The 23,329-nt window shown below is 43.2% G+C and overlaps 1 protein-coding gene and 1 non-coding gene across 4 annotated transcripts; both read right to left on the bottom strand.

The window, feature by feature from the left end:
- Positions 1-1,411: 1,411 nt before the first annotated feature.
- LOC145533640 (U6 spliceosomal RNA) lies at positions 1,412-1,518 on the bottom strand. The gene has a single exon (XR_014074221.1). It is a non-coding gene; the product is annotated as a U6 spliceosomal RNA (small nuclear RNA).
- A 12,854-nt stretch (positions 1,519-14,372) lies between these two features.
- Positions 14,373-21,867, bottom strand: MEIG1 (meiosis/spermiogenesis associated 1). 3 transcript variants are annotated; one of them, XM_081553412.1, is made up of 3 exons: positions 21,805-21,867; positions 18,202-18,371; positions 14,373-14,558 (listed from the first exon to the last, which is right to left on the bottom strand). In XM_081553412.1, exons 2-3 carry the CDS (start codon positions 18,337-18,339, stop codon positions 14,430-14,432), a joined length of 267 nt encoding a protein of 88 aa, XP_081409538.1. In that variant the 5' UTR covers positions 18,340-18,371; positions 21,805-21,867; the 3' UTR covers positions 14,373-14,429. The 3 variants fall into 3 exon arrangements, with proteins under 3 accessions (XP_081409538.1, XP_081409536.1, XP_081409537.1); XM_081553410.1 differs by having other exon boundaries at positions 21,534-21,815; XM_081553411.1 differs by having other exon boundaries at positions 21,630-21,815.
- Positions 21,868-23,329: the final 1,462 nt, after the last annotated feature.

Here is a 23,329-nt window from a genome sequence, read left to right as displayed (position 1 = left end):
GCCCAGCACACAGGATCTTAAATGCAGTTTGCAGGATCTAGATCCTTGACTGGGGATTGAACCTGGGCCCCCTGCATTGGAAGCTCAAAGTCTTAGCTACCAGGCCATCAGGGACATCCTGTATTAAGTCTTTTAGTTTTTACAGTTATGTGAACATTCTTCCCCCCCACATGATGAAGGTATTATTATTATAAAATATTATTTTTATTATTATAAAATCGTATTTGTGTATATGTTTGCATATATGTCTCTATACACACACACACACACACACATACATATAGTGGCTGCACTGAGTGGCTTGTGGAATCTTAGTTCCCCAACCAAGGATTGAACCCACACCCCCACAGTAGAAGCACACAGTCCTAACCCACTGGACCACCAGGGGATTCTGAAGGTATTATTATTACCTACATTTTGAAGATAAAGAAACCAAGGCACAGAGAGGTTCAGTGACTAAAAGACATATGTTGGCAAGGAGTAGACCCAGCTAGTCTGGCTTGAGAAGCTCTTAAACCCCAGTGCCTGCCACTACTGTGAGTTGTGTGCCACAGCAGCCTTCTTCCCTGGCATCTGTGGGAACTGGTGCTTTATTAGACATGGTGAGTGTGGAAGAGCTTCAAACAGCGTGACTCCCAGCTTTCTGACTTAGGCAATGGATGGGGTATGTGGTGATGCCGTCAGGTCTTGAGGTGGAAAACAGGAGGAGTAGACTGTGGGGAAAGGCGAGGTGTTTAGTTTCAGATCGTTAAGGTTAACTGTTAGTCACTCAGTCGTGTCTGACTCTTTGTGACCCCATGGACTGTAGCTCACCAGGCTCCTCTGTCCTTGGGATTCTCCAGGCAAGAATACTGGAGTGGGTTGCCCTGCCCTCCTCCAGGGGATCTTCCTGACCCAGAGATCAAACCCAGGTCCTGCATTGCCATTCCCAAGGTGGACTCCAGTAGGGCCAGAGGAGCCTGGCAGACTACAGTCCATGGGGTCTCAAAGATTCCAAACGGACTCAACAGCAACATCTGTGAGGCACCCACGGAGGGATTTCCAGAGAGTATTCTGCCACAGCGATCTGGATATCAGGAGCGTGTCTGGGACTAGATTTGGGGATTGTCTGCATCCAGGGGAGGGCGAGGGGAGGCCTGGGAGAGGACGGAAAACAGTGGTCTCCACAGGGAGTGGAGATGGGGGAGGGGTCAGAGACCGCCCCTCAAATCAGACATGTACTACAGACTCTCTTTCTTTTTTTTTTTTAATTAGTTTATTTTCGATTTTTTAACTTTACAATATTGTATTTGTTTTGCCATACATTGACATGAATCCACCATGGGTGTACATGTTTTCCCCTTCCAGAACCCCCCTTCCATCTCCCTCCCCATCCCATCCCTCCGGGTCATCCCGGTGCACCAGCCCCGAGAAAAATATGGAACGCTTCACGAATTTGCGTGTCATCCTTGCGCAGGGGCCATGCTAATCTTCTCTGTATCGTTCCAATTTTAGTATATGTGCTGCCGAAGCGAGCACAACCCTCTTTCTAGAAGATATGCCCCTGCCTATTTTTTCTCATGCCTATTCATTGTATTGGTGCCTGGTGCCCTTGTGGGAGTGGGTGATTGGGTGTGGATCCCTACTTTAAGCCCTCAGAGATTCTCTGAGGGTCAGTGGGTTTCAGGTTAAGAGTAACAAGAACATGGGCGAGGACAGAGCCCTGACTGTACTTGTGTTGAAGTGCTCGGCAGACAGGGAAGCCTGGTTGGGGAAACCAGGAAAGTGGGAGGGAAAGTGAGCAAGAGGTCACTCAGGCAGAGGTACAGTAGCCTGGGCCCAGCCTCTGTTCAGTGTGTGGGCGCAATCTCAGAAGGAAGATGTAGGCCAAAGTTCTCAAAAAAACACACCTACAAGCCCAGCTTTATAGGGAGATATTTAAGACTCCAGCTTTTTTTCTTTGTTTTTAATAAGCTGACCATTTTGCCAGAGTGTGGAGGTGAGCGGGGAAGGGGAGTCATGCTACAGACTTTTGGCAAATTCTCTAAGAATCTGACCTTCAAAGCCATCCCCACATTCCCTCTTAGTTACTGTCAATACCTCCTGTGTTATCTCCTGAAATCTCTCCAATTCAAGTCAGGTTGCCAGAGCCTCACACCTTCTGATTGCACCAAGGGCTAGGGTGCACCTCTCCTGATCCATCCAGACCACAGATTAGGACTTTGGCTCTCTACCTTGGCTGTACAGAGGACATCTCCGAGAAGTCTTGTTCCCAGGGAAAGTTGCTGTCAGAGTAAAGACCAGCACGTATAATGAAGAGGCCACTGAAGTTCAGTGCCTCCCAAATGTAGAGACTTGGCCCAGGAGCTTCGGGCTTGCTGGACTCTCACACCATTTCTTTGTCCCACTCAGCTTCTCCACCATCCGTGGAGAGCTCAGGAGAAATGAGTTGTGTCTTGTTGAAGAGGCCACCAGGGTATGATGTCTTCCTGTGTAGAACTCCCAAACAGTCACAATGACAGCTAGTAACGTATCGCTCTTTCTTTTTTTCTTTTAAAAAATATTTATTTTTATTTATCTATTTATTTGGCTGCAGTGGGTCTTAGTTACAACACGTATAGGATCTTTTAGTTGTGGCTCTAGTTCCTTGACCAGGGATTGAACCCCAGGCTCCCTGCATTGGGAGCACAGAGTCTTAGCTACTGGACCGTGAAGGAAGTCCCATGTATCGCTCTTTCTAATCATAATTCTTAGGGGATCTGACATCTCAGGAAAGAGCTGAGACCATAATTAAATAGACAGGAATGTGACTTAAATGTACAGTTAAACAGCCTCTGGACCAGCCTCTGAAAATGTCCACCTGCAGTGTTTCCTAGTGGCCTCCTCCGCCCAGCCGACACCACTGTGGTGAGCAGGAGTTTCAGCTTCTTGTAGCATCTAGGCCACCCTGAGGCCATGGGCAAACCACATACTTCTGTGGGCCTGGATTCCCCCCACTGCCTTACTTGGATGGGTGTGAGATCTGAGGATGGTATGAACAGCAAAGGAAGGGGTGCTGGGCCATGCGGTCTCGGAGGCGTGTGTTAGCTCTAACATTCTTCGATTTCATGACTTTCCAAGTTGGAAAATGGTATGCATGTGTGCATGCTAAGTCGTTTCTGTTGTGTCCAACTCTTTGTGACGCTATGGACTGGAGCCCTCCAGGCTCCTCTGTCCATGGGATTCTCCAGGCAAGAATACTGGAATGAGTTGCCATGCCCTCTTCCTGGGGATCTTCCCAACCCAGAGATTGAACCTGTGGCTCTTAAGTCTCCTGTATTGGCAGATGGGTTCTTTACCACTAGTGCCACCAGGGATGCAATGTGCTCGTGTTCCTTCCATCCCACAGGGGCAGTTCTACCTCTGCACTTCCTCCTGGGGTCCCAACACAGCCCCACAGAAAGAAAAGATAAGACACTTTTGAAGGGGAAGAAAAAGTAGACACCAAAGATGATGTAGTTGGTGCTGTTCCCAGAATTTGGAATGTCACTGACCTAAGAGACCATGCTTTCTCTGGTCTGTGGCCTTTTTTTTCTCTCCTGTTGCTTTTCCATGTTCCCAGCCTGGTGCTTTCCCTTGCTGCTTTTCCTCCTGGCTCCTACTCAGCTACTACTTTTGGGAAGTTCAGTGAAGGACCTTAACCTTTTAACTCTCAGGGCTTCCCACTGGGAAACAGATTCTACAGTCTCAGATACCCTGCAATTTCAGCAATGGCCACAGTGGTACCCAAGGTGGACTCCCAAGATGACGACTCATTAGTCTATGGTGGACAGTATCTGCAAGATCAAGATGGCAGGTCCACAGACTGCTTCCAGCCTCAGTGCACTCTGCCAGGGGCTAGGTTTCCGTCATCACCCTTAGACCCCAGAGTGGCCTTGACTTTCTCCCGTCACTGCATCTTCTTTTGGAGTTCCTTGCCCATCAAAGAAGTTCTAATAATGCTGAACTTCAAAAAGGGTGGAGGCTGCCCTCTTTTCCTAAATGTTTCTTTGGCTCCTATAAAAATGTCTTCACCTCTTTCTCCACTGCAGTTCCACATAAGGATTACTGGGAGAGACAACCTTCTTTGAGTTAGAAAACTTAACAGAGAGGGCTGTTCATGGGCTTTGTCAAAGAGCCAGCAGGCTCCCACCTCCAGTATCTTTCTTCAGGCATCCCCCTTACCAGCCCCTGTCTGTCTGTCTTTCTCCTTTACTATCTCCACACCTCTCCCTCCCCTCCCCTTCTCTTCTTTTCTTCCTCATTCTCTACCTCTTTCTTTCTATGCATATGTTATTAATAAAGAAAGGAGACTGTCATGCCTCTATATACCTAGACTTTTACTCATGAAAGGACTTGGCCTTTTCTATCACCCATTATCTTGATTAAGCATGTCTAGAAATCTGAATTTATGAACCTTAAAAATTAAGGAACCACCGAGTTCTAGCAATTATTCCTGCTAAATCTGAAATCCAAAGTCATGAAAATTGCACAATGAAATCAGTACGTTCCTTCCTTGATAGATCAGAATGAAGAAATCTGTTTTTCACACAAGATAGAGAGGTAGAGTGGGATTTAGTTTCCGTTTCTCTGAATTTAAGAATATACTGACCTACCTTCTGAGAACCACTTCAAAAATCCCTTCTTCTGCCAGAAATGGCAATAGTGAGAAGCCTAATGCATCTGGCATTTTGAAGAGCAAGTCATAAATTTCTCTGTTGGGATCATTTCACTTGCAGAGTATATTTGTGTTCTTGTTGAGCATCATGCTAAGATTTCTGGAAACTGCCTGTTAATGTCTGGGCAATAAGGCAACATGGGAAAGATGCTGAGCAAGATCCACATGGCCCTCATGGCAGTTTTCATTCAACTGTTTTCATCCTTGTTTTATAGATTATGTGCAGTAACAAAAGGAACTTTGTAAACCACTGAAATTCATCCTGTGAAAGATATAAAATAACAAGATAAATTAAACAAACTTAAAATAACTTTTCTTCAATTGAAAAAGTCTAGGTAGCTATCATTTAGAATGAATAGAAAGGTATGGTGAGGGCTTTGAAGCCAAGGTTTCTGGTTCATGTTCTGACTCTACCCTTTAACCAGCTCTGTGTCCTGGAGCCAGTTACTGAATCTCTCTGTGCCATACAGGGTTATGATGAGAATTTGTGAGTCTCAAATTTTAGCTTTTGTCCTTTTGATTAGAAAGAAATACCATATATTATGAACCTTGTAACATATCTTGCATTTGAGCACGAAAACATAGGTGACTTAACTTTTCCTACTCAAAATAATTTCCTAAATGTTGTTTATTTTATTTTTTATATTATGTCTTTATTTATGGCTGTGCTGGGTCTTCGTTGCCATGTGAGGGTGTTCTCTAGTGTTAGGAGCCGTTCTGGATCTACTGCTGGATGACAAAGTCACGGCACCAATCAAGAAGAAACTGCAAAGAGGTTTCTCTCCAGGATCGGAACCTTCCCTCCTTCCTGTTTCTACACTTTTGTTGTGGCTAACTCTGTTTCATTCTTTGATGGCTGGAGATGTAGGGGCTTCCATGATGAGGTCATGAGAGTCTAGGAAAAAGAAAAATGATCCCTTGCCCCAGAGAAACATTCCAAAAATGATTAAACCTACTGAGGCCCCTGACTGGTGGGTCCCTAACATTCAGCCAGGGAATAAGGCCATGATCATTTGGAAAACAAGCCCTAAGCCTATTGTGACCTGGCCTCATGAGGAGATTGTTATTGATGACTGGAAAACTTGGGTCATGTATCAGGGAAAATTACAGAAACTAAGCCAATTGCTTTTTCTCATAAAGATAGGGATGCTAGAGATATTTGTGCCCCTTAGAATCTAAGCATAAACAGAAAGAAATATATGAATTGTATTGTAAATAGTTTCTAGGTAAACTGCAAAAGACTTGCCCCTGCCAGAAATAGTCTTGTGGTATGTGGGTAGATGATAAACAAGCCACCGCTGACAATGGCTGTACTATGAGAAAGTTTTGCCCTTAGACACCGCTCTAGTACTTATTCACTGAAGCAAGACGCTGTATTTGCTGTAGTAGCAGGCTGTACAGAATAAGTAGATGGAATAATATGATTCATAGACTATGTTTTAGTAGAATAAAAATAGGTTTTGGGGTAAACATGTAACCAAAATGTGACAAAGGATTAGGAAAGAACTTGTAACACATCTTAGAATCAGGATATGTTGATCTGAACAGAAAAATATTGTAAGAATCATTACGTAGAAGAACATGTGCTATATAAATAGAGACTAAAGCAATAAAGATTATGGTCCTTGGACCAGGGGTCCTTGGACCATCAAAAACCTCTCTGTCTCCTTTCTTTTCCTTTCACTGACGCCGTTCATCCCTTGGGGGCCCCTGGACCAGCTGGAGCGGGACTCCGGCACTCTAGTTGCAGAGAGCAGGGACTACTGTCTTATTATGGTGCATGGCTTCTCAGCGTGGTTACCTTCTCTTGTTGCAGCTCACAGGCTTTAGAGCGCATGGGGTCAATAATAGTGGCACACAGCCTGAGTTGCCCCACGACATGTGAGATCTTCCCAGACCAGGGACTGAACCCATGTCCTCTGCATGGGCAGATGGATTCTTAACCACTAGACCACTGGGGAAGTCCCTAAATATTGTTTAATAAACATGTATCAGTTTCAAATGAAAAGAGAAAAAGAAGTTTATTGCAAGTTTCCATTTTGAAATCCACTCGCATTCCATTTTCCAATGGATCCAGTTTATTCTGGTAATAAATTGTTCCTACATTTGTATCATAGGGCTCTATTTAAGTTGTAACAACTTTTGTTAATTATTAGTCATTAGTAGTATTCTTAGTAGTGTGTTTAGTATTCGTATTATTCATTCATTCATCCACTAGTGGCTCAGTTGGTAAAGAATCTGTTTGCAGTACAGGTGACCTGGGCTTGATCCCTGAGTCAGAAGATCCCCTGGAGAAGGAAATGGCAACCCACTCCAGCATTCTGGCCTGGAGAATTCCATGGACCATATAGTCCATGGGGTAGCAAAGAGTCAGACACGACTGAGGGACCTGCATTTTCCAACTTTTCCCTCTCTAGCCCTGTGGGGATACATAAAGTGCTGCTAACTTCTTGGCCGCTTAAAAGTAAAGCAACTATATTCCAATAGAAATTTAAAAAGCAGTAACAAGGTTATGAAGGTCCATGGAGAACTTTGTGTAGCATTTATACTTCATCCTAAGAATGATAGAGAATTTCCAAGTGTTTGCGGTTTTGAAAGTTCACTCTGGCTATGGTAAGGATGATGGGCTGGAAGGGGCAAGAGAGGAGGCTGGAAGGGGCAAGAGAGATCAGTATGGAAGTTGCTGTGACGATGCTGAAAGAGTAGGTGCCTAGAGTGGCAACACGGACACAGAACTTCTGGGGAGCTTGGAGAAATGTCCTGTTTGGGAGGAATCAATAGGACTTGGGCAAGGAAGATCATGGAATCTAAATTGACTCTCAGAACACTCCTACATTTTTGGTGCAGCCACTATGGAGAACAGAATGGAGGCTCCTCAAAACACTAAAACACTAAAAATCGAGCTACCATGTGATGCAGCAATCCCGCTTCTAGGCATATATCCAGACAAAACTATAATTCAAAAAGATACATGCACCCCAATAGCCAAGACATGGAAACAATCTATACATCCATTGACAGATCAAGGGATAAATATGTGGTCCATACATGCAGTGGAGTACTACTCAGTCAATAAAAGAATGAAGTAAGGCCATTTGCAGCAACACGGATGCAACTAGAGATTCTCATGTTAAGTGAGGTAGTCAGAAAGAGAAAGACAAATATTGTGTGATATCACTTACATATGAAATCTAAAATATGGTGCAAATGAACCTGTCTACAAAACAGAAATAGACTCACAGACAGAACGGATGTGTGGTTGCCAAGAGGGAGTGGAAAAGGGAGAGGGATGGAGTGCGAGTTTGAGGCTGGTAGGTGCAAACTATTACATTTAGATAAATGACAAGATCCTACTGTACAGAACAGGGAACTATATCTAGTTTCCTGGGATAAACCATAATGGGAAAGAATTTTTAAAATGTATGTATGTATGTGCATAACTGAGTCACTTTGCTGTATAGTGAAGATTGGCATATTATTATAAATCAATTGTATCTCAGTTTAAAAATTACATTTTTGAGCTTAAAATATGCTGCTGCTGCTAAATCGCTTCAGTCGTGTCCGACTCTGTGCGACCCCATTGACGGCAGCCCACCAGGCTCCACCGTCCCTGGGATTCTGCAGGCAAGAACACTGGAGTGGGTTGCCATTTCCTTCTCCAGTGCATGAAAGGGAAAAGTGAAAGTGAAGTCGCTCAGTCGTGTCTGACTCTTAGCGACCCCATGGACTGTAGCCTACCAGGCTCCTTCATCCATGGGATTTTCCAGGCAAGAGTACTGGAGTGGGGTGCCATTGCCTTCTCCGAGCTTAAAATATAAATTAAAGTAAACTGATCCTCAACTGTGGGACCTGGACAAATGAATGTTTCTTAGAGGAAAACAGGAACACATTTTTGGGGTAACATTAAAATGATGTATTAATAAGTCCCTGAAGAGCCACTCATACCAAAGCAAAAGAAGGCAGGCTTGTTTCTGATTCCCTTTCAATTAAGATAATCACGAGGAAACAAGTCCGTAAATAAACCATAGGAAGACTCTTTGGGCCACTCAATGATCCTTCCTGTCTATCTTTAGGATTTTTATTGTGCCCCTGATAAAACTGTGGGGTGATCCACACTGCTGATGAGTCTCAGAGCTCCTCTGAGAGCTTGTGAGCCCAACTCCTAGAGCTACAAAGAAGGGAGGAACCATGCCTCAACACTGGGTTCAGCAAAGCCTGTGGGCAGGGCTGAGGTTGTGAGGATGTGCACAGACCCTGGGATGGAAGAAGGGCACTTGGTCCAGGTGGCAGGGTTGCCAACATAGTGTAAAAGGCACGTTCACAAGTGCTCTAGGAAGATGAGGCTGGAGACAGAAAGAGAATGACCCTCCTCCATATTCATGGTAATCCTCAGCTACTCAAGTATTATCATCCATAGCTGAGTGCTTGCTGGAGTCATCTTTAGTCCAGAAAGTTGTCTGCCAGTTGTAGACCTGTCACTGCTGTACAACCTGATTGCATGTTCTCCTGTATAGAAATGAACCCTGTTGGATTTACTTACATCATCTTTGTCCACATAAATCTCTCAGCAGTGGCATTTCTCAATATGCCAATAGTTCTGTTGGTATCACCCTTTCTTTATTCATTTAACAAATACTGAATATTTGCCACACAACAGTGCCTTGGGCACAAACATGAATAAGCTGTTATTGCTGTTCCCCAAGGAGCCACCTAACCCAATTTGAAATATATTTGGCAAGACTTACGTGCAGGTACAGAAAGTACCTATTACAGGTTTGGGCATTCTGTACCTATGACTAGATCTATTCTGATCAGATTTTAGTCCTTCAAGATTCAGCTCATGTCCCAAACTCTCTAAAAAGCTTCTAATTTCTGCAGTCCACAGTATTCATTTTTCTTTTCTACCCATGCTTTGGCATCAAACGATGTGCTTCTGGGCCCTGTTAGTCGGTTCATCATGAGTTTATCTCCTTGACTGGATGGTGGGTCCCTGGTGGGAAGGTTGTATTAGTCAGGGCTCTTCGAAGAAATAGGACCAACAGGAAATATAAAGAATATCCTACAAGGGGTTGACTCAGGTGTCTAGGGACCCTGACAAGTCCCAAGCACTACAGTCCGCAAGCTGGAAACCCAGGGAAGTGAATGGTATAACTTTCAGTCTGAAAACCAGCAAGCTCAGGGTCTAAGAAGAGCTGACATTTCACTTCAAGTCAGGACAGAAAAAGACCATTGTCCCAACTCATGCGGTTAGGCAGGAGTTTCCCTGACATTCCAGGGAGAGTCAGCCTTTTGGTTTATTCTATTCTATCACATTCTATAAAGAGAAGGGCATGGAGGTTGCAGTTAAAGAGTTCCAAGCATCTGCTCTAACTGGCCTAATGGGGTTATGTCTGAGAATCTGGGCCCCAGATGGTGATCTCTCTGGAGGACCCTGATTAAAATTGGAGTGTGGCTGACTGGGCCCAAGCAGTGGTTTTCAGCATTTCTGATTTGACATATAAGTCAGGAAGAAGCACATTTCATATGTAACTCATCCACATGTGCTCTTTCATTTTTAAAACTTAACTTTATTTTTATTGGAGGATAATTGCTTTACAATGTTGTGTTGGTTTCTGCTGTACAACAAAGTGAATCACCTATATGTATACACATATCCTCTCCCTCTTTCATCCTCTCTCCCACCATCCCCCCATCCCATTCCTCTAGGTTGCCACACAACACTGGGCTGAGCTCCCTGTGCTATGATCAGCTTACTAGCTATCTATTTATGCATGGTAGTGTCTATATGTCAATCCCAGTCTATCAGTTCATCCCACCCTCCCCTTCCCCTACCATGTTCACATGTCCATTCTCTATGTCTGTGTCTCTATTCCTGCCCTGGAAATAGGTTCATCTGTACCATTTTTCTAGATTCCACCTATATGTGTTAATATTAATATATGGTATTTGTTTTTCTCTTTATTTGATTGGAGGATAGTTGCTTTACAATATCCTGGTTTCTGCCAAACAACAGTGCAAATGAGTCATAATTAATATATATACACCGCCTCCCTTTTGAGCCTCCGTCCCCTCCCCAGCACCACTCCTCCAGATCATCACAAGACACCAGGCTGGGCTCCCTTTTTTATATAGCAGATTCCCACTGCTGCTGTTTAGTTGCTAAGTTGTGTCTGACTCTTTGCCACCCTAGGACTGTAGCCCGCCAGACTCCTCTGTCCATGGATTTTCCAGGCAAGAATACTGAAGTGGGTTGCCATTTTCTTCTCCAGAGGATTGTCCTGACCCAGGGATCAAATCCAAGTCTCCTTGCATCATCTGCATTGCAGGCTGATTCTTTACCACTGAGCCACATGTGATATTGGTCCTGAAAAACAAGTCAATTGGCCTAGTGTTCAACCAACATAATGCTACAAAAAAACCTGAAAACCTTAAATTCATATTATACTACTAAGTATTTTAAATGACCCAAGTTTGTTCCTTTTTTACGGCTGAGTAATATTCCAATCAGCAGCTTCTTGACAGGTATCACCGAGTATAATTTAATGGCAGAAACCAAACAGGTCTCTGGTTCCCAAGAGAGAAAGATCCCCCCACAATGCTCATTCCTACCGGGGATGCTGGACCACAGCTGCACCGTCTGGCCCTCTTGCAGCTTCAGGCTGAAACTGGCAACTGTGTGTTAGAACAACTATTCCCCACTGCCCATCACGGAACAGGACTGGGCTTCTCTTGGCAGGGAGGCAGTTTCCACCACCGACCAAGGCCTGTGGGCCGAGTCCCACTATAGAACAGGTACCCTACTATGAGTGATTGATTGCAAACACTGCTCTCTAGCACCATGGTGGCCAGCTGGTACCAGCACTTATGAAGAGTGGCCAAGAAGAAGGTGGCTTACCCATTTGCTAAGGAAGATTGGCACCATCTGAGCTTACATAAGGAATATGGGAAAGTGCCAGTTATGTGGACTCTGTGAACCAAAACTGCATATCATGGTCCCTAGGGCTATGTTTGTGAAGTGAGTCTTGCTGCAGAGGTACTGTGGCAGTTACAACATTCAAGCTAATTACTAAGAGCATTCCAGATAAAAACTGCAACTTCTTTGGATTGAATTTTTAAAAAAAGTTTGGCCTCACTCCAAACTTTTTGAAGTCATGTGGGATCTGATTTCTCCAACCAGGGATCTAACCCACGACTCCTGCATTGAAAGGCAGAGCCTTAACCCCTAGACCACCAGGGAAGTCCCCCTTGTATTGAACCTTAACTTGAAACAAAATGTCAGAAATGGCAGGCCATGGGTGGTTCAAGACTATGGTACTGGCTTTATCTATGCTGTGTCAATGTCTGTTTCCTGATGCTGCTATAATAAATCACCATAAACAGGCGTGTAGAACAACATGAGTTTATTCTCTTACAGAACTAGAAACCAGAAGTCTAAAAGGGGTCTTATTTGGCAAAACCAAGTGGTTTGCAGAGCTGTGTTTCTTTCGGAGACTCTAGGAGGGGAATATCAATTTTTGGCCTTTTCTAGCTTCTAGGGGCTTTATGTGTTTTTTTTTTTTTTTTGGCTTTTGGCTTTTGGCTTCTGCCTTACCTCTCTCAGACCTCTGCTTCCTTCATCACATCTCCTCTGACTCTGACTTGCCTGCTTCCCTCTTTAAGGACCTGGGTGATTTCACAGGGTCTGCTGAGGTTTTCCAGGTTAATGTCCATATATCAAGTTCTCTATTTAATCACATCTGCAGTGTTTCTTTAGCCAGGTAAGGTGCTATACCCACAGGTTCCAGGGTTAAGGATGTGGCTGTCTTTGTGGTCAATTATTCTACCATGGTAAATTTTTTTAAAAGCATGATTAGGTTCAGAAGACCTCCTGTGCTCAGCACTGAGTAGTCTGTCAAATCTCAAAAATGATAGACTGTGATTCTGACCAGAGAGGTACAGAAAAATGACTTGAAACAAGTGGTAAAAAAGATGACACCAGACAGCATGTGAAAGGCATACAAGAGGATTGCCAGTCTATTTATCCTTTCCATCATGTGTTCGTTCTGAAAAGGCACAAATTTAAGGAAAACTAATGGAGCCTCATGAGGACACATAGTTCTGGGAAATGAGACCTGGAGTTGAATGAACTGATAAATATGAGCTTGAGAGAGTCAGTTCCTGGGTAGGTTGACAAGAAGTCTGGGGTCCCCGATGGGGAGATAGGAGTCTGGAGTTCTCAAGGAGGAGAAAAGGACACTTTTTTTTTTCTACATTGCTTTGTCTTAGTTAATATAACATTGTGATCCTGCTTGAGGACATGTTTTTCCTTCTTGAGAACCTTCTGACTAATCCTGTCATCTTAAAATGTATATTATGGGAGTGGGTCTGGTAAGACCTTTACAATTTTGAGACATTCTTTTTATTTACTGTAATAACCAAATGAAAAAGTATATAGCTCCCTTGCTAAGACTAGAAAGGGGGGCACTCTCCATCCCCCTTCTGATGTCTATGTCAGAAGTTTCTCTGTCCCTTTTTATACTTTAAGAAAACATTGCCACATATAAGCTCTTGAGTGATCAAGCCTGCTCCCTGGCCCCAAGCTAAATCTTCTTCAGAGATCCAAGGTATCCAACATCGTTCACCTGTAAGCTACCAAGCTCATAACGTGAAATCTATTTAATGGTCAGAACTTATCAGTGGGGACAAATAAGTCTTGTGCATGCACACATGCTAAGTTGCTTTATTTGTGTATGACTCTTTTGCGACCCCAGGGACTGTAGCCCACCAGGCTCCTCTGTCCAGGGGATCCCAGGCAAGAATACTTGAGTGGGTTGCCATGCCCTGCTTCATGGGATCTTCCCGACCCAGGAATCAAACCCAGGTGTCCTGCATTTCAGGTGGATTCTTTACCAGCTGAGCCACTAGGAAAGCCCAGTGACACAAATTTACAATAAAAGGCTATCTTTCTTCTATTTAATTTCAAAGTCCTCAGGACTCACTGATCTGGGGGCACTTCTTAAGTCTCCCAGACTAATAGCCTTCCTTGTTCTTGGGCTATTTCTGCAGTGACTAAAGGAAGCACTGGAAGATATTTTCTGTGGTGGTGATGCAAGAGTGACCCAGAAGTTGACCCAGGACAAGGTTTCAAGTCCAAGGAAGTGACTCAGAGGGAGAGGACCAGCAGGGCAGTTGGAGAAGGGATGAAGAAGGGAGATAACCAATTGCCTATGTCATCCAGTGAGATACTGTGGTATGTGACTGGAGATTAACCTCAGGAGATTAACGTTCCTCTAGAGGAAGCAGGTGGCTGGCACCTCTCTGCCCCAGGCACCATCATTTCTTGGCATTTTCAATCAATTCAGTGAAAAGCAAAGGAATCTAGAGGCCAGAGAAAGCTCCTGGGCCACAAAATGCAGATCTGGCAGTTCAAAGCGATGGTCTAGTAAAGTGGTAAAGGCTGGGGGGCTGGGGATGGGCGTAACCTCTACACAACCACTTGAATGGTTTCCTGGGGGGCTTTCTCTTCCCCTGCACAGCTGTTAATGTTGCCACAGTTAAAACAGGAAGAACCAGACTGTGGCGGGCATCAGTGGCATGCTACTGCAGTCATATTTCAGAACAGAAGGAGATGATTACCAGAGACCAACTTTTGGTGTCTCAAAACATTCCATCGGAGTCTGCACTTGGGAGTATTTTGCAAAATGACACTTACATGATCAAATGAAACAATGAATTTTTTAAAAAAGATCATGACAAGTAATACTGAGAAGAAAGGCTAGTAAGCATAAATTTTCACTTTGTGGACTTCTTTGTCGTCGCACTCCCTCTGTTTGTTGTAGTAATAGAAAGTATTGTCCCTTCTCTGAAGCTTCTTCACATATCCTGTCTCTGGCCAACGATCTACCTGTACATCCAAAACCAAAACACAAATATTGTAATGGTCCTTTTATATAACTGTTCATTATCAAACATTTAAAAGTGCAAGTCGCATCAAACAATGAAAGCACAAAATTAAAAAATACTTGAGCTCTTAGCGATCTCTTACACTTGTAGACACATACACACACACACACACACATAAAAAACACACATACAACACACTTGTCTTACATTGTAACCTTATACTGAAGGACAACTAGTTCAATGCTTCTCCCTAGATCCCAATTTCTAGATTTAAATTTCTACTCTGTAGCCAAGATAAAACATTCAGAATAATCTAAATTTATTCTTCTTATATTTACAAACTATTTTAGGCATTATTACTTACTAACTTCTGAAAATAATACCTAAGAAGGGAATTAGGGCTAGGCCCAGGCAACAGGAAGAAGCTAGACTGGATGTCTCTAAAGGTGAATGTGTATTTCATGTCCATATTTCAAGTGCACACCTTGAAACTCAACTTTTCATAGATATTTGAGGTCATGAACAGAGTCTTCAGCAACCTCTTCTTAGCTTCTCCCCGTTAGTCTTTCTCATTTGCCATATTGGTTTGCTTACTTGATTGTTTGGCTTGATCCAGTTTGGACCTTTTTTTCCCCTTCCTCTGTGAATTCACATTGTACCTTCTTGCTCAGGTCAGTGCATTTCTGCTCTGGTTATATATGTTGCTTCTGGATGGTGTGATGTCTACTCCATCACTGTCAAAACCCAATTATTTGGATTTTGTGTTCATGGCATTCAAAACCAAGTCCTGTTCTTCAACATCATCTCTACTGGCAGCTACACATTCTCCAGACTTATAAATCACAACTTCCAAACTGGAGTACAAAAGCTTCACGAATATAAATGAATGTACATCTTTTATTTTCTAACAACGTATTTTTGCTTTCTCCTGTCATCTCATTTATTTAGGAGTTAGCAAGAATGGGTAGCAGCCTATCTGATGAACGCTGGCAGGCTCTCTGACAGATACATCACAGAGAAAAGCGATGTTTTCCCTCACTTAGGTCAAGCCTGCTTGACCTCGTGGTTTCCATTACCCTCAGCGGAGAAAGGAAGAAGTTCTCAAGACATCATTACCGCTCTCTTCCTCTTGGGGCCAACAGCAGGCTCTCTCATTTGCGAGGGTCCCCCAACCACCTCATTCAGTGAAGGAGCAGTAGACTGCTTCTGCTTTAGAATTACTCACAGCACTTCATGTGGAGTGAGGAGGGAGACGGGGGGCCCAGGCTGAGCAGCTGCGGCCACTTCTGCTGACTCTTTGAGGTAAGAGACCAGCAGGACGAGAGCTCTGACTGGGGCAGAAGACAAAGCGACCACACTTTTCTCACTCTTGTGGTCAAGGGGATTTCCCAGCTGGACACATGCACAGAGGAGGTCGTCAGTCTCAGGAGACAAAAGAGGGAGGAGGCACCAGCTCACAGTATGTCCTGCCAACTTCCCAGACACCTTTGCGTTGGAATCCATCTTGGCTGAGAGATGCACACACATCCACTACAAAGGACCTTGAGTCAGACCAAATGTGGGCACAAACAAGATGGCTAGTCAGAGATAACCCAGGTGACTGCTCCGCATATCAGCGATCTAAGCTACCCCTACTGGGTACAGCTTACTCTGAGCCTGCCCGGGTGTTCCTCTACAGGTTCTTTGCTTCCAATAAACACTCTATGTGCTTTACAGTCTCTCTTTCTCTCTGCTGAATTTTTCTTCAAGGAAGACAAGGACCAAGGTCCTGCTTCCAGCTGCCTTGTCCCTGGAAATCAGGAGGGGCCTCCAAGTAGCTATATTGGTTTTGTCTCATCAACTTCTAGGCTTTTTTCCTTCTATAACCCTTTGCTGTTTCATAATTTTTGCTTCTTGGCTTTCTACCCATCACTCCCATTCAACCTAGGAAAACTTCATTCCTTAGAGAATGGTAGTGGGGACGGGGTTGCGCCGGGGTGGGGGTGGGGGGTTGATATAGTCCTCAAGTCAGCTCTCTTTGGGCAGGAAATCAGTAAGTACTGATAGTGTCTATAAGGACATATACTTTAGATGAGAACAAAGACCATCACTCAAGCCCTTCAGACCACTGCCAATCAAGGCAAGACTTTGGTTATCATCCTATCCATCCTCCACAGCCCACTGCATCCCTCAGGTGCTTTTCGGGGACTTCCTCTTTAAAGGTGTTCTTCGTGTTCCCTTAAATCTGATCTCATCTCTGAGCTCAGTCCCAACAGTTTCTGGAATGGTGGTGTAGGTGAGGGAGTGCCTGTATGTCCCTGGGTCTTATACACCTTTCAGGGGCATCCCAGTCTGAAGGCAAGGTATATGGAGCTTATTTCTGACCTGTAGTAGAATGCTAATGCTTGTGTTTTGCCTATTTAAGAGCCACAGATAATAATGAAAACTCCCTTTTGGTAATGTGGACCAAAGTGTAAAATGCTACTAGAATTGAAAAAATTGATATCGGAAGGTCACAGTCATCAGTCAAATCCTCATTTGATCAGTATTTTTAATTTTATACCTTATCACTGCTAATAATCGCTATTAAGTTAATGTCCATTAAACGAAAGAGTCTACTACATTTTAGCTCTGTGTCGCCTTCATCCTTCTTTTCTGTCTAGTTTTTTAGGAAATGTTGAGTAGAGATCAACAAGTGGAATGAAGAAAGCAAAAGAATAAGGGGATCTGAAAAACCTGCCCACGAATGAGTCTCTGAAAAACAGTGAGTTAATAATAAAAAATAAAACAATTTAAAAATAAACAAAGTTAATAATAAACACTTTGTGGTAATATCAACTCTAAAACCTAAAATACCTTTATGAATACTATATCATATTCTATAATATTCCTCAAAACTCAGTCTCCCCATGTTCAGTAGAATAAATGAATTTTAAAAAACACATTACAAACTAGGGCCATATCTATATTTTGTCAAGTCTTTGAAAAGCAAAACCATGTCTCTACTGTCTCAAGAAAGCCTGGAGTATACAGCCAAAGTCAGGAGATTTTGCTGCCTAAGGCAGAATTTGGTAGCTCAGCTGGTAAAGAATCCACCTGCAATGCAGGAGACCCAGTTTGATCCCTGGGTTGGGAAGATCCCCTGGAGGAGGGCATGGCAACCCACTCCAGTATTTTTGCCTGGAGAATCCCCATGGACAGAGAAGCCTGGAAGGCTACAGTCCATGCGTTGCAAAGAGTCAGACATGACTGAGAGACTAAGCATATAATTTGCAGTTGAAATAAAAAAATACAGGAAGGAAACAAACTGAATATCTGATAAGAGAACTTATCTTATCAGAACTCTCACCCTAGTGAGAAAAAGAGACTCCGGCTTTTATGGCCTACCATAAAGGATTTGTCTGGCACAACACAGTTGCTCAGTAAAAGGCAGAAAATCCTTAATGTTTCTGTGCTGAGACCTCTTCCTGCAGTCTACCTGAAAATCATTCTTCTGAACCTTAGTCTCTTTATCAATAAAATCAGGGGGTTGGGGTAGAATTCCCTTTCAGTATTCTCTAGTGCTTTGCTGGTGGTGGGTTTTCTGTTTGTTTTTATTTTTTTAGTGCTTTTCACCCTCAAACAAATTCATTTTGAGTTCAGATTTGTAGAGGCATAAATCTTACCATAGAAACTTGCTTCACTTGTTTATATTCAATTTCATCTCGATATCCTGCTTGTTGAAATCTGTACAGATTTTCTATCTCTTCTGACCATTTTTTGGCATGACTTATTGATTTTGGTTTCATGTCAGAACTAGCCATGGCTACAGAGGTCTTCTTCTTACCAATTATTTCTGAAGGATGTTTAAAAAAAAGTTCATTAGATAACATAGTAGTGACAGTTTTGGAAACCCCTTTAAGAATGAACCAAACTAGACTTTTAAAAAGTTAGAGTTAAGAATCCCATTACATATGTTAGCTTTTTAAGCATTCAATTCCAAAAGTAAGACGGATTCATGTTCTATTTTGGAAATAAAGTCAATCCTGTAGTGATGTCCTAAATGGTGCAGACTGATTCTGGCATTTCAAATAATAGTTTACACATTTCTGAAATCCCTTTCTTACTTTTGTTTTTAATTTTATTTATTTATGTTTTTGGCTATGCTAGGTCTTCTTTGCTGCGTGGGCTTTTCTCCAGTTGCAGTGCAGGCTTCTCATTGCGGTGGTGTCTCTTATCGTAGAGCATGGTCTCTAGGGTGCACAGGCTCCAGTAGTTGCAGCACATAGGTTTAGTAATTGTGGCTCCCGGGCGACTCAATAGATGTGGTGCACCAGCTTAGCTGCTCCGAGGCACATGGGATCTTCCCAGATTAGGGATTGAACCTGTGTCTCCTGCACTAAGTGGATTCTTACCACTGAGCCATCAGGGAAGCCACCCCTCACTCTCTTATTTTTAACTGCTCAGGAGATTGTCAAAGTATCCTACCATCATTTCATTTAATCATATTCAAAATTTTATCTCCCTCTTTTTCCCTAAAAAGGGAATGTAAGATCAGTCTTCCTTTTCTTCTTATGGGGAAGCAATGGTTTCCTCCTTTTTCTTTTCTTAACTGTTCAGAAACATGCCACTCACTGTAGTCCAGTAACTCAGGTCACTGTGCTCTGATGTGAGAAAATGGACTATCTACGCAGTCGGTAAAAGCTGTCTCTCTGTCCTAATATTGAGATCACTGACTTTAAAACAACGTAGTTTCTGAAATTAAATTTTCAACTCTAGTCTAAGTAACTGGTCACCAAACTTGTATAGCCAATTTTTCAAAGACATAATCTTGCACTTGTTTTCTCAGCTACTTCTTATTACCCCAAAATATCATTCATTTAATATTTATTATATATAAGATGAGAGTGAAAAAGCTGGGTTAAAATTCAACATTCAAAAAACCAAGATCATGGCATCTGGTCCCATCACTTCATGGCAAATAGATGGTGAAAAATGGAACAGTGGCAGATTTTATTTTAGTGGGCTCCAAAATCACTGCAGCCTGAAGTTAAAAGTTGCTTGCTTCTTGGAAGAAAAGCTATGACAAGCCTAGACAGTGTATTAAAAAGCAGAGGCGTCACAAAGGTCCATATAATCAAAGCTGTGTATGGTTTTTCCAGTAGTCATGTGCGCATGTGAGAGTTGGACCATAAAGAAGGTTGAATGCCCAAGAATTAATGCTTTCGAACTGTGGTGCTGGAGAAGACTCTTGAGAGCCCCTTGGACAGCAAGGAGATCAAACCAGTCAATCAATCCTAAAGGAAATCAACCCTGAATACTCATTGGAAGGACTGAAGCTGAAGCTCCAATACTTTGGCCGCCTGATGTGAAGAGTTGACTCATTGGAAAAGACCCTGATGCTGGGAAAGATTGAGGGCAGGTGGAGAAGGGGGTGGAGAAGGGGGTGGAGAAGGAAATGGCAACCCACTCCAGTACTCTTGCTTGGAGAATCCCAGGGACGGGGGAGCCTGGTGGGCTGCCGTCTATGGGGTCGCACAGAGTCGGACACGACTGACGCGACTTAGCAGCAGCAGCAGCAGCAGGAGAAGGGGGAAACAGAAGATGAAATGGTTGGATGTCCTCACCGATTCAATGGACATGATTTGAGCAAACTCTGGGAGATAGTGAAGGACAGAAAAGCCTGGTGTGCAGCAGTCTACAGGGCATAAAGAGTCAGACATGACTTAGTGACTGAACAATGAACAATAATATTTTATAGTACATATTATATATGTATATTACATTTTAATATTGTAATTACATATCAATATATATTATAGTTGTTTATGAAAATAATGCCCAGAATTTTCACCGTGATTCCTTGAATTCCTTTTTCTATTTCAGTATGGTTCTATTGGAGTACATTAAAATCAGACCTAATAAAGTAGATCCTGTAAGTGAATTTGTATTTCAGTTATAACGATGAATGCTTATGACGTTAAGGCCAAGTGGAGCCTTTACTACTGTGCCACCTGCGAAGTCTTCTTACAGCTTTCTATTTACTAAAAAGAGAATGAAACTATAAACAGGAAAAATCAACTTAAAATTCCTTAAAGATTTCAGTGATTCTCAGAAATTCAGTGACTGCACGAATTCTGCTGGTAACCTTTAGCACTTTGTAAGTTTTAATGATAGTTGTAGCAAAAAATAATTGATATGAAATACTTTTTACCTCTGTAATACTAAGTTGTATCTGGAGACACAGGAAATGGCAATGCCTCCCTACTATGCAAAGATCAGATTTTATTAAACAGTATTAGGATTTACATGGGTATTGAAAAATCCAACTGATATAAATTCCCTGACAATCTGAGGTTCAGAGCTAACAGAAGAAGCATTTGATGTACTGTCAGACTCCTTTATGTGCAAACATCCGTCACCACCTTCTCGCTTTTAAAAGTGCTTTTACTTTTCAAACTCCAAGAGCCATCAGTAAGGCTAATGTCTCATATCTTTACCAATTTTATTTTTTTCTGTTCCTAGACAAGGCAGGATTCGGCAGAAGGGCTCTTTAAGTTAGCAAGTCACTTGATAACCTCTAAATTTCTCACAGTTCACAAAGTTGTTGGTGTTCAGTTGAACAACAAAACTGGTTCCCAGAGTCCATGCCTTGGTGGTCCACCGTCCAGGTGTGCTGTGTACATCTGCAGCATAAAGCCCCTCCTTTCGGCGACCCCGCAAGGTGACTAATGTGACTTCTCTGGTCCCTCAAACTTTTTTTTTTCCTGCCAGAAATCAGCAACCACGTCTATAAGGTATAATCTGCCTAGAGAAGGCTGGGATGGAGAAAGTATCCTCAACACTGGGGATCAAATGGTCGCCCCGCAGGAGGAACTCAGGAGCCTCAGAATCGCGACCCCTAAAGACAAAGGGGGCACAGGGCCGCCTGGAAACCACAGAGAGTTGAAATTAAAGACCCTTCCATAAAAAGAGGAAACGAGAAAATAGAGGAGGGAGGCGGACAAATCTCAGGTACCCTGAAGAAGAAGGGGTGGACCCTGGATGGCTTCGGGGCAGGGCCTGGAGGGCTTCGGAGAGGGCGCACCAATCCCTCCGCAATGGGGCCTCTCACCCTTGGGTCCTGCTCGCCCGGGTAACCTTCGCTCGGCCATCCTTGAGAGGCCAGGGCGTCCCGCCCGGGAGCTTGCAAGCAAGCCCAGCGGTGCTCGTGCTCTCCACTCGGGATCCGTGGCCTGGGCTGGGCCAGCCAGAGGAAACTGTCATGGCCTCGGCAACGCTTCTTTTACCTGCCAACGCCCAGCGTAGCTTATTTAGGCCGCCTTTGTACTCACTCAGGCCCCGCCCCCTGCGAACGGGCGTTTGTGCGCACGCGCGTGGGCGGGGCCCAGTTTGGAGCTTGAAATCTGATCTCCTGATGGAGCCTTGCAATTGTCTCAACCCCCGTTAGAGGTGGAGAGAGGACTGTGTCACTTGCCACTACATCAGTCACAGACAGCATTCCCTAAAAAAGCCGATCAGAGAATAGAGACGATTGGGCTTCTGGTCCCTGATACTAAATATCTCCTATCTGTCCCACCTCTTAAATTAACTAATCCATAGGGCTGAGCATAGTGCGTGACAATTTAGTAAATCTATGATAAATGACATCTATAGCTTTAATTATTTTTTCCAACATTACTTTCATTATTACATTTAAAATACTGCCTATTTACTTACAACTCTCAAATTTATTTCCTTAACCCAGATATCTAAACTCTAGACTTATGTAACCAAGGTGTATTCAGCATCCATGTGTGTGAAAAATCACTCAGTCGTGTCTGACTCTTTGCGACCCCATGGCCTATACAGTTCATGGAATTCTCTAGGCTAGAATACTGGAGTGGGTAATCTTTCCCTTCTCCAGGGGATCTTCCCAACTCAGGGATCAAATCCAGGTCTCCTGCATTGCAGGCGGATTCTTTACCAGCTGAGCCACAAGGAAAGCCTTATTCAACATCCATATGGTTGTCTAAAACAACTACCCTCCAAACATCCATGCTTAATCCTTCCTCTTCCATGGTCTCCCACGTTCAGTAAGTGGTCACTAGAGTCCATTTTTTCTTGCTATTCGTCAGCAACATATCCATCCATGTTGGGAGCCGTTCTGGATCTACTGCCGGATGACAAAGTCATGGCACCACTCAAGAAGAAACTGCGAAGTGGTTTCTCTCCAGGATCGGAACCTTCACTCCTTCCTGTTTCTATGCTTTTGTTGTGGCTAGCTGTGTTTCTTTCTTTGTTGGCAGGATATAAAGGGGCTTCTGTAGTGAGTTCACGAGAGTCCAAGGAAAAGAAAAATGATCCTTACAGAAACTAAGCCAATTGCCTTTTCTCATAAAGATTGGGATGCTAGAGATGTTTATGCCCCTTAGAATCTAAGCATAAACAGAAAGAAATATATGAATTGTATTGTAAATAGTTTCTAGGTAAACTGCAAAAGACTTGTCCCTGCCAGAAATAGTCTTGTGTTATGTGGGTAGCTGATAAACAAACCACCACTGACAATGGCTGTACTATGAGAAAGTTTTGCCCTTAGACACCACTATAGCACTTATTCACTGAAGCAAGACACTGTACTCGCTGTAGTAGCAGGCTGTACAGAATAAGTAGATGGAATAATATGATTCATAGACTATGTTTTAGCAGAATAAAAATAGGTTTCAGAGTAAACGTGTAACCAAAATGTGACAAAGGATTAGGAAAAAATTTGTAACACATCTTAGAATCAGGAGATGTTGATCTGAACAGAAAAATATCATAAGAATCATTACG

This window comes from Giraffa tippelskirchi, chromosome 13 (genome assembly GCF_054371585.1).
Source record: "Giraffa tippelskirchi isolate mGirTip1 chromosome 13, T2T-mGirTip1v1.2.pri, whole genome shotgun sequence".
Lineage (NCBI taxonomy): Eukaryota > Metazoa > Chordata > Mammalia > Artiodactyla > Giraffidae > Giraffa > Giraffa tippelskirchi.
This window is presented reverse-complemented; position numbering and strand designations above follow the sequence as displayed.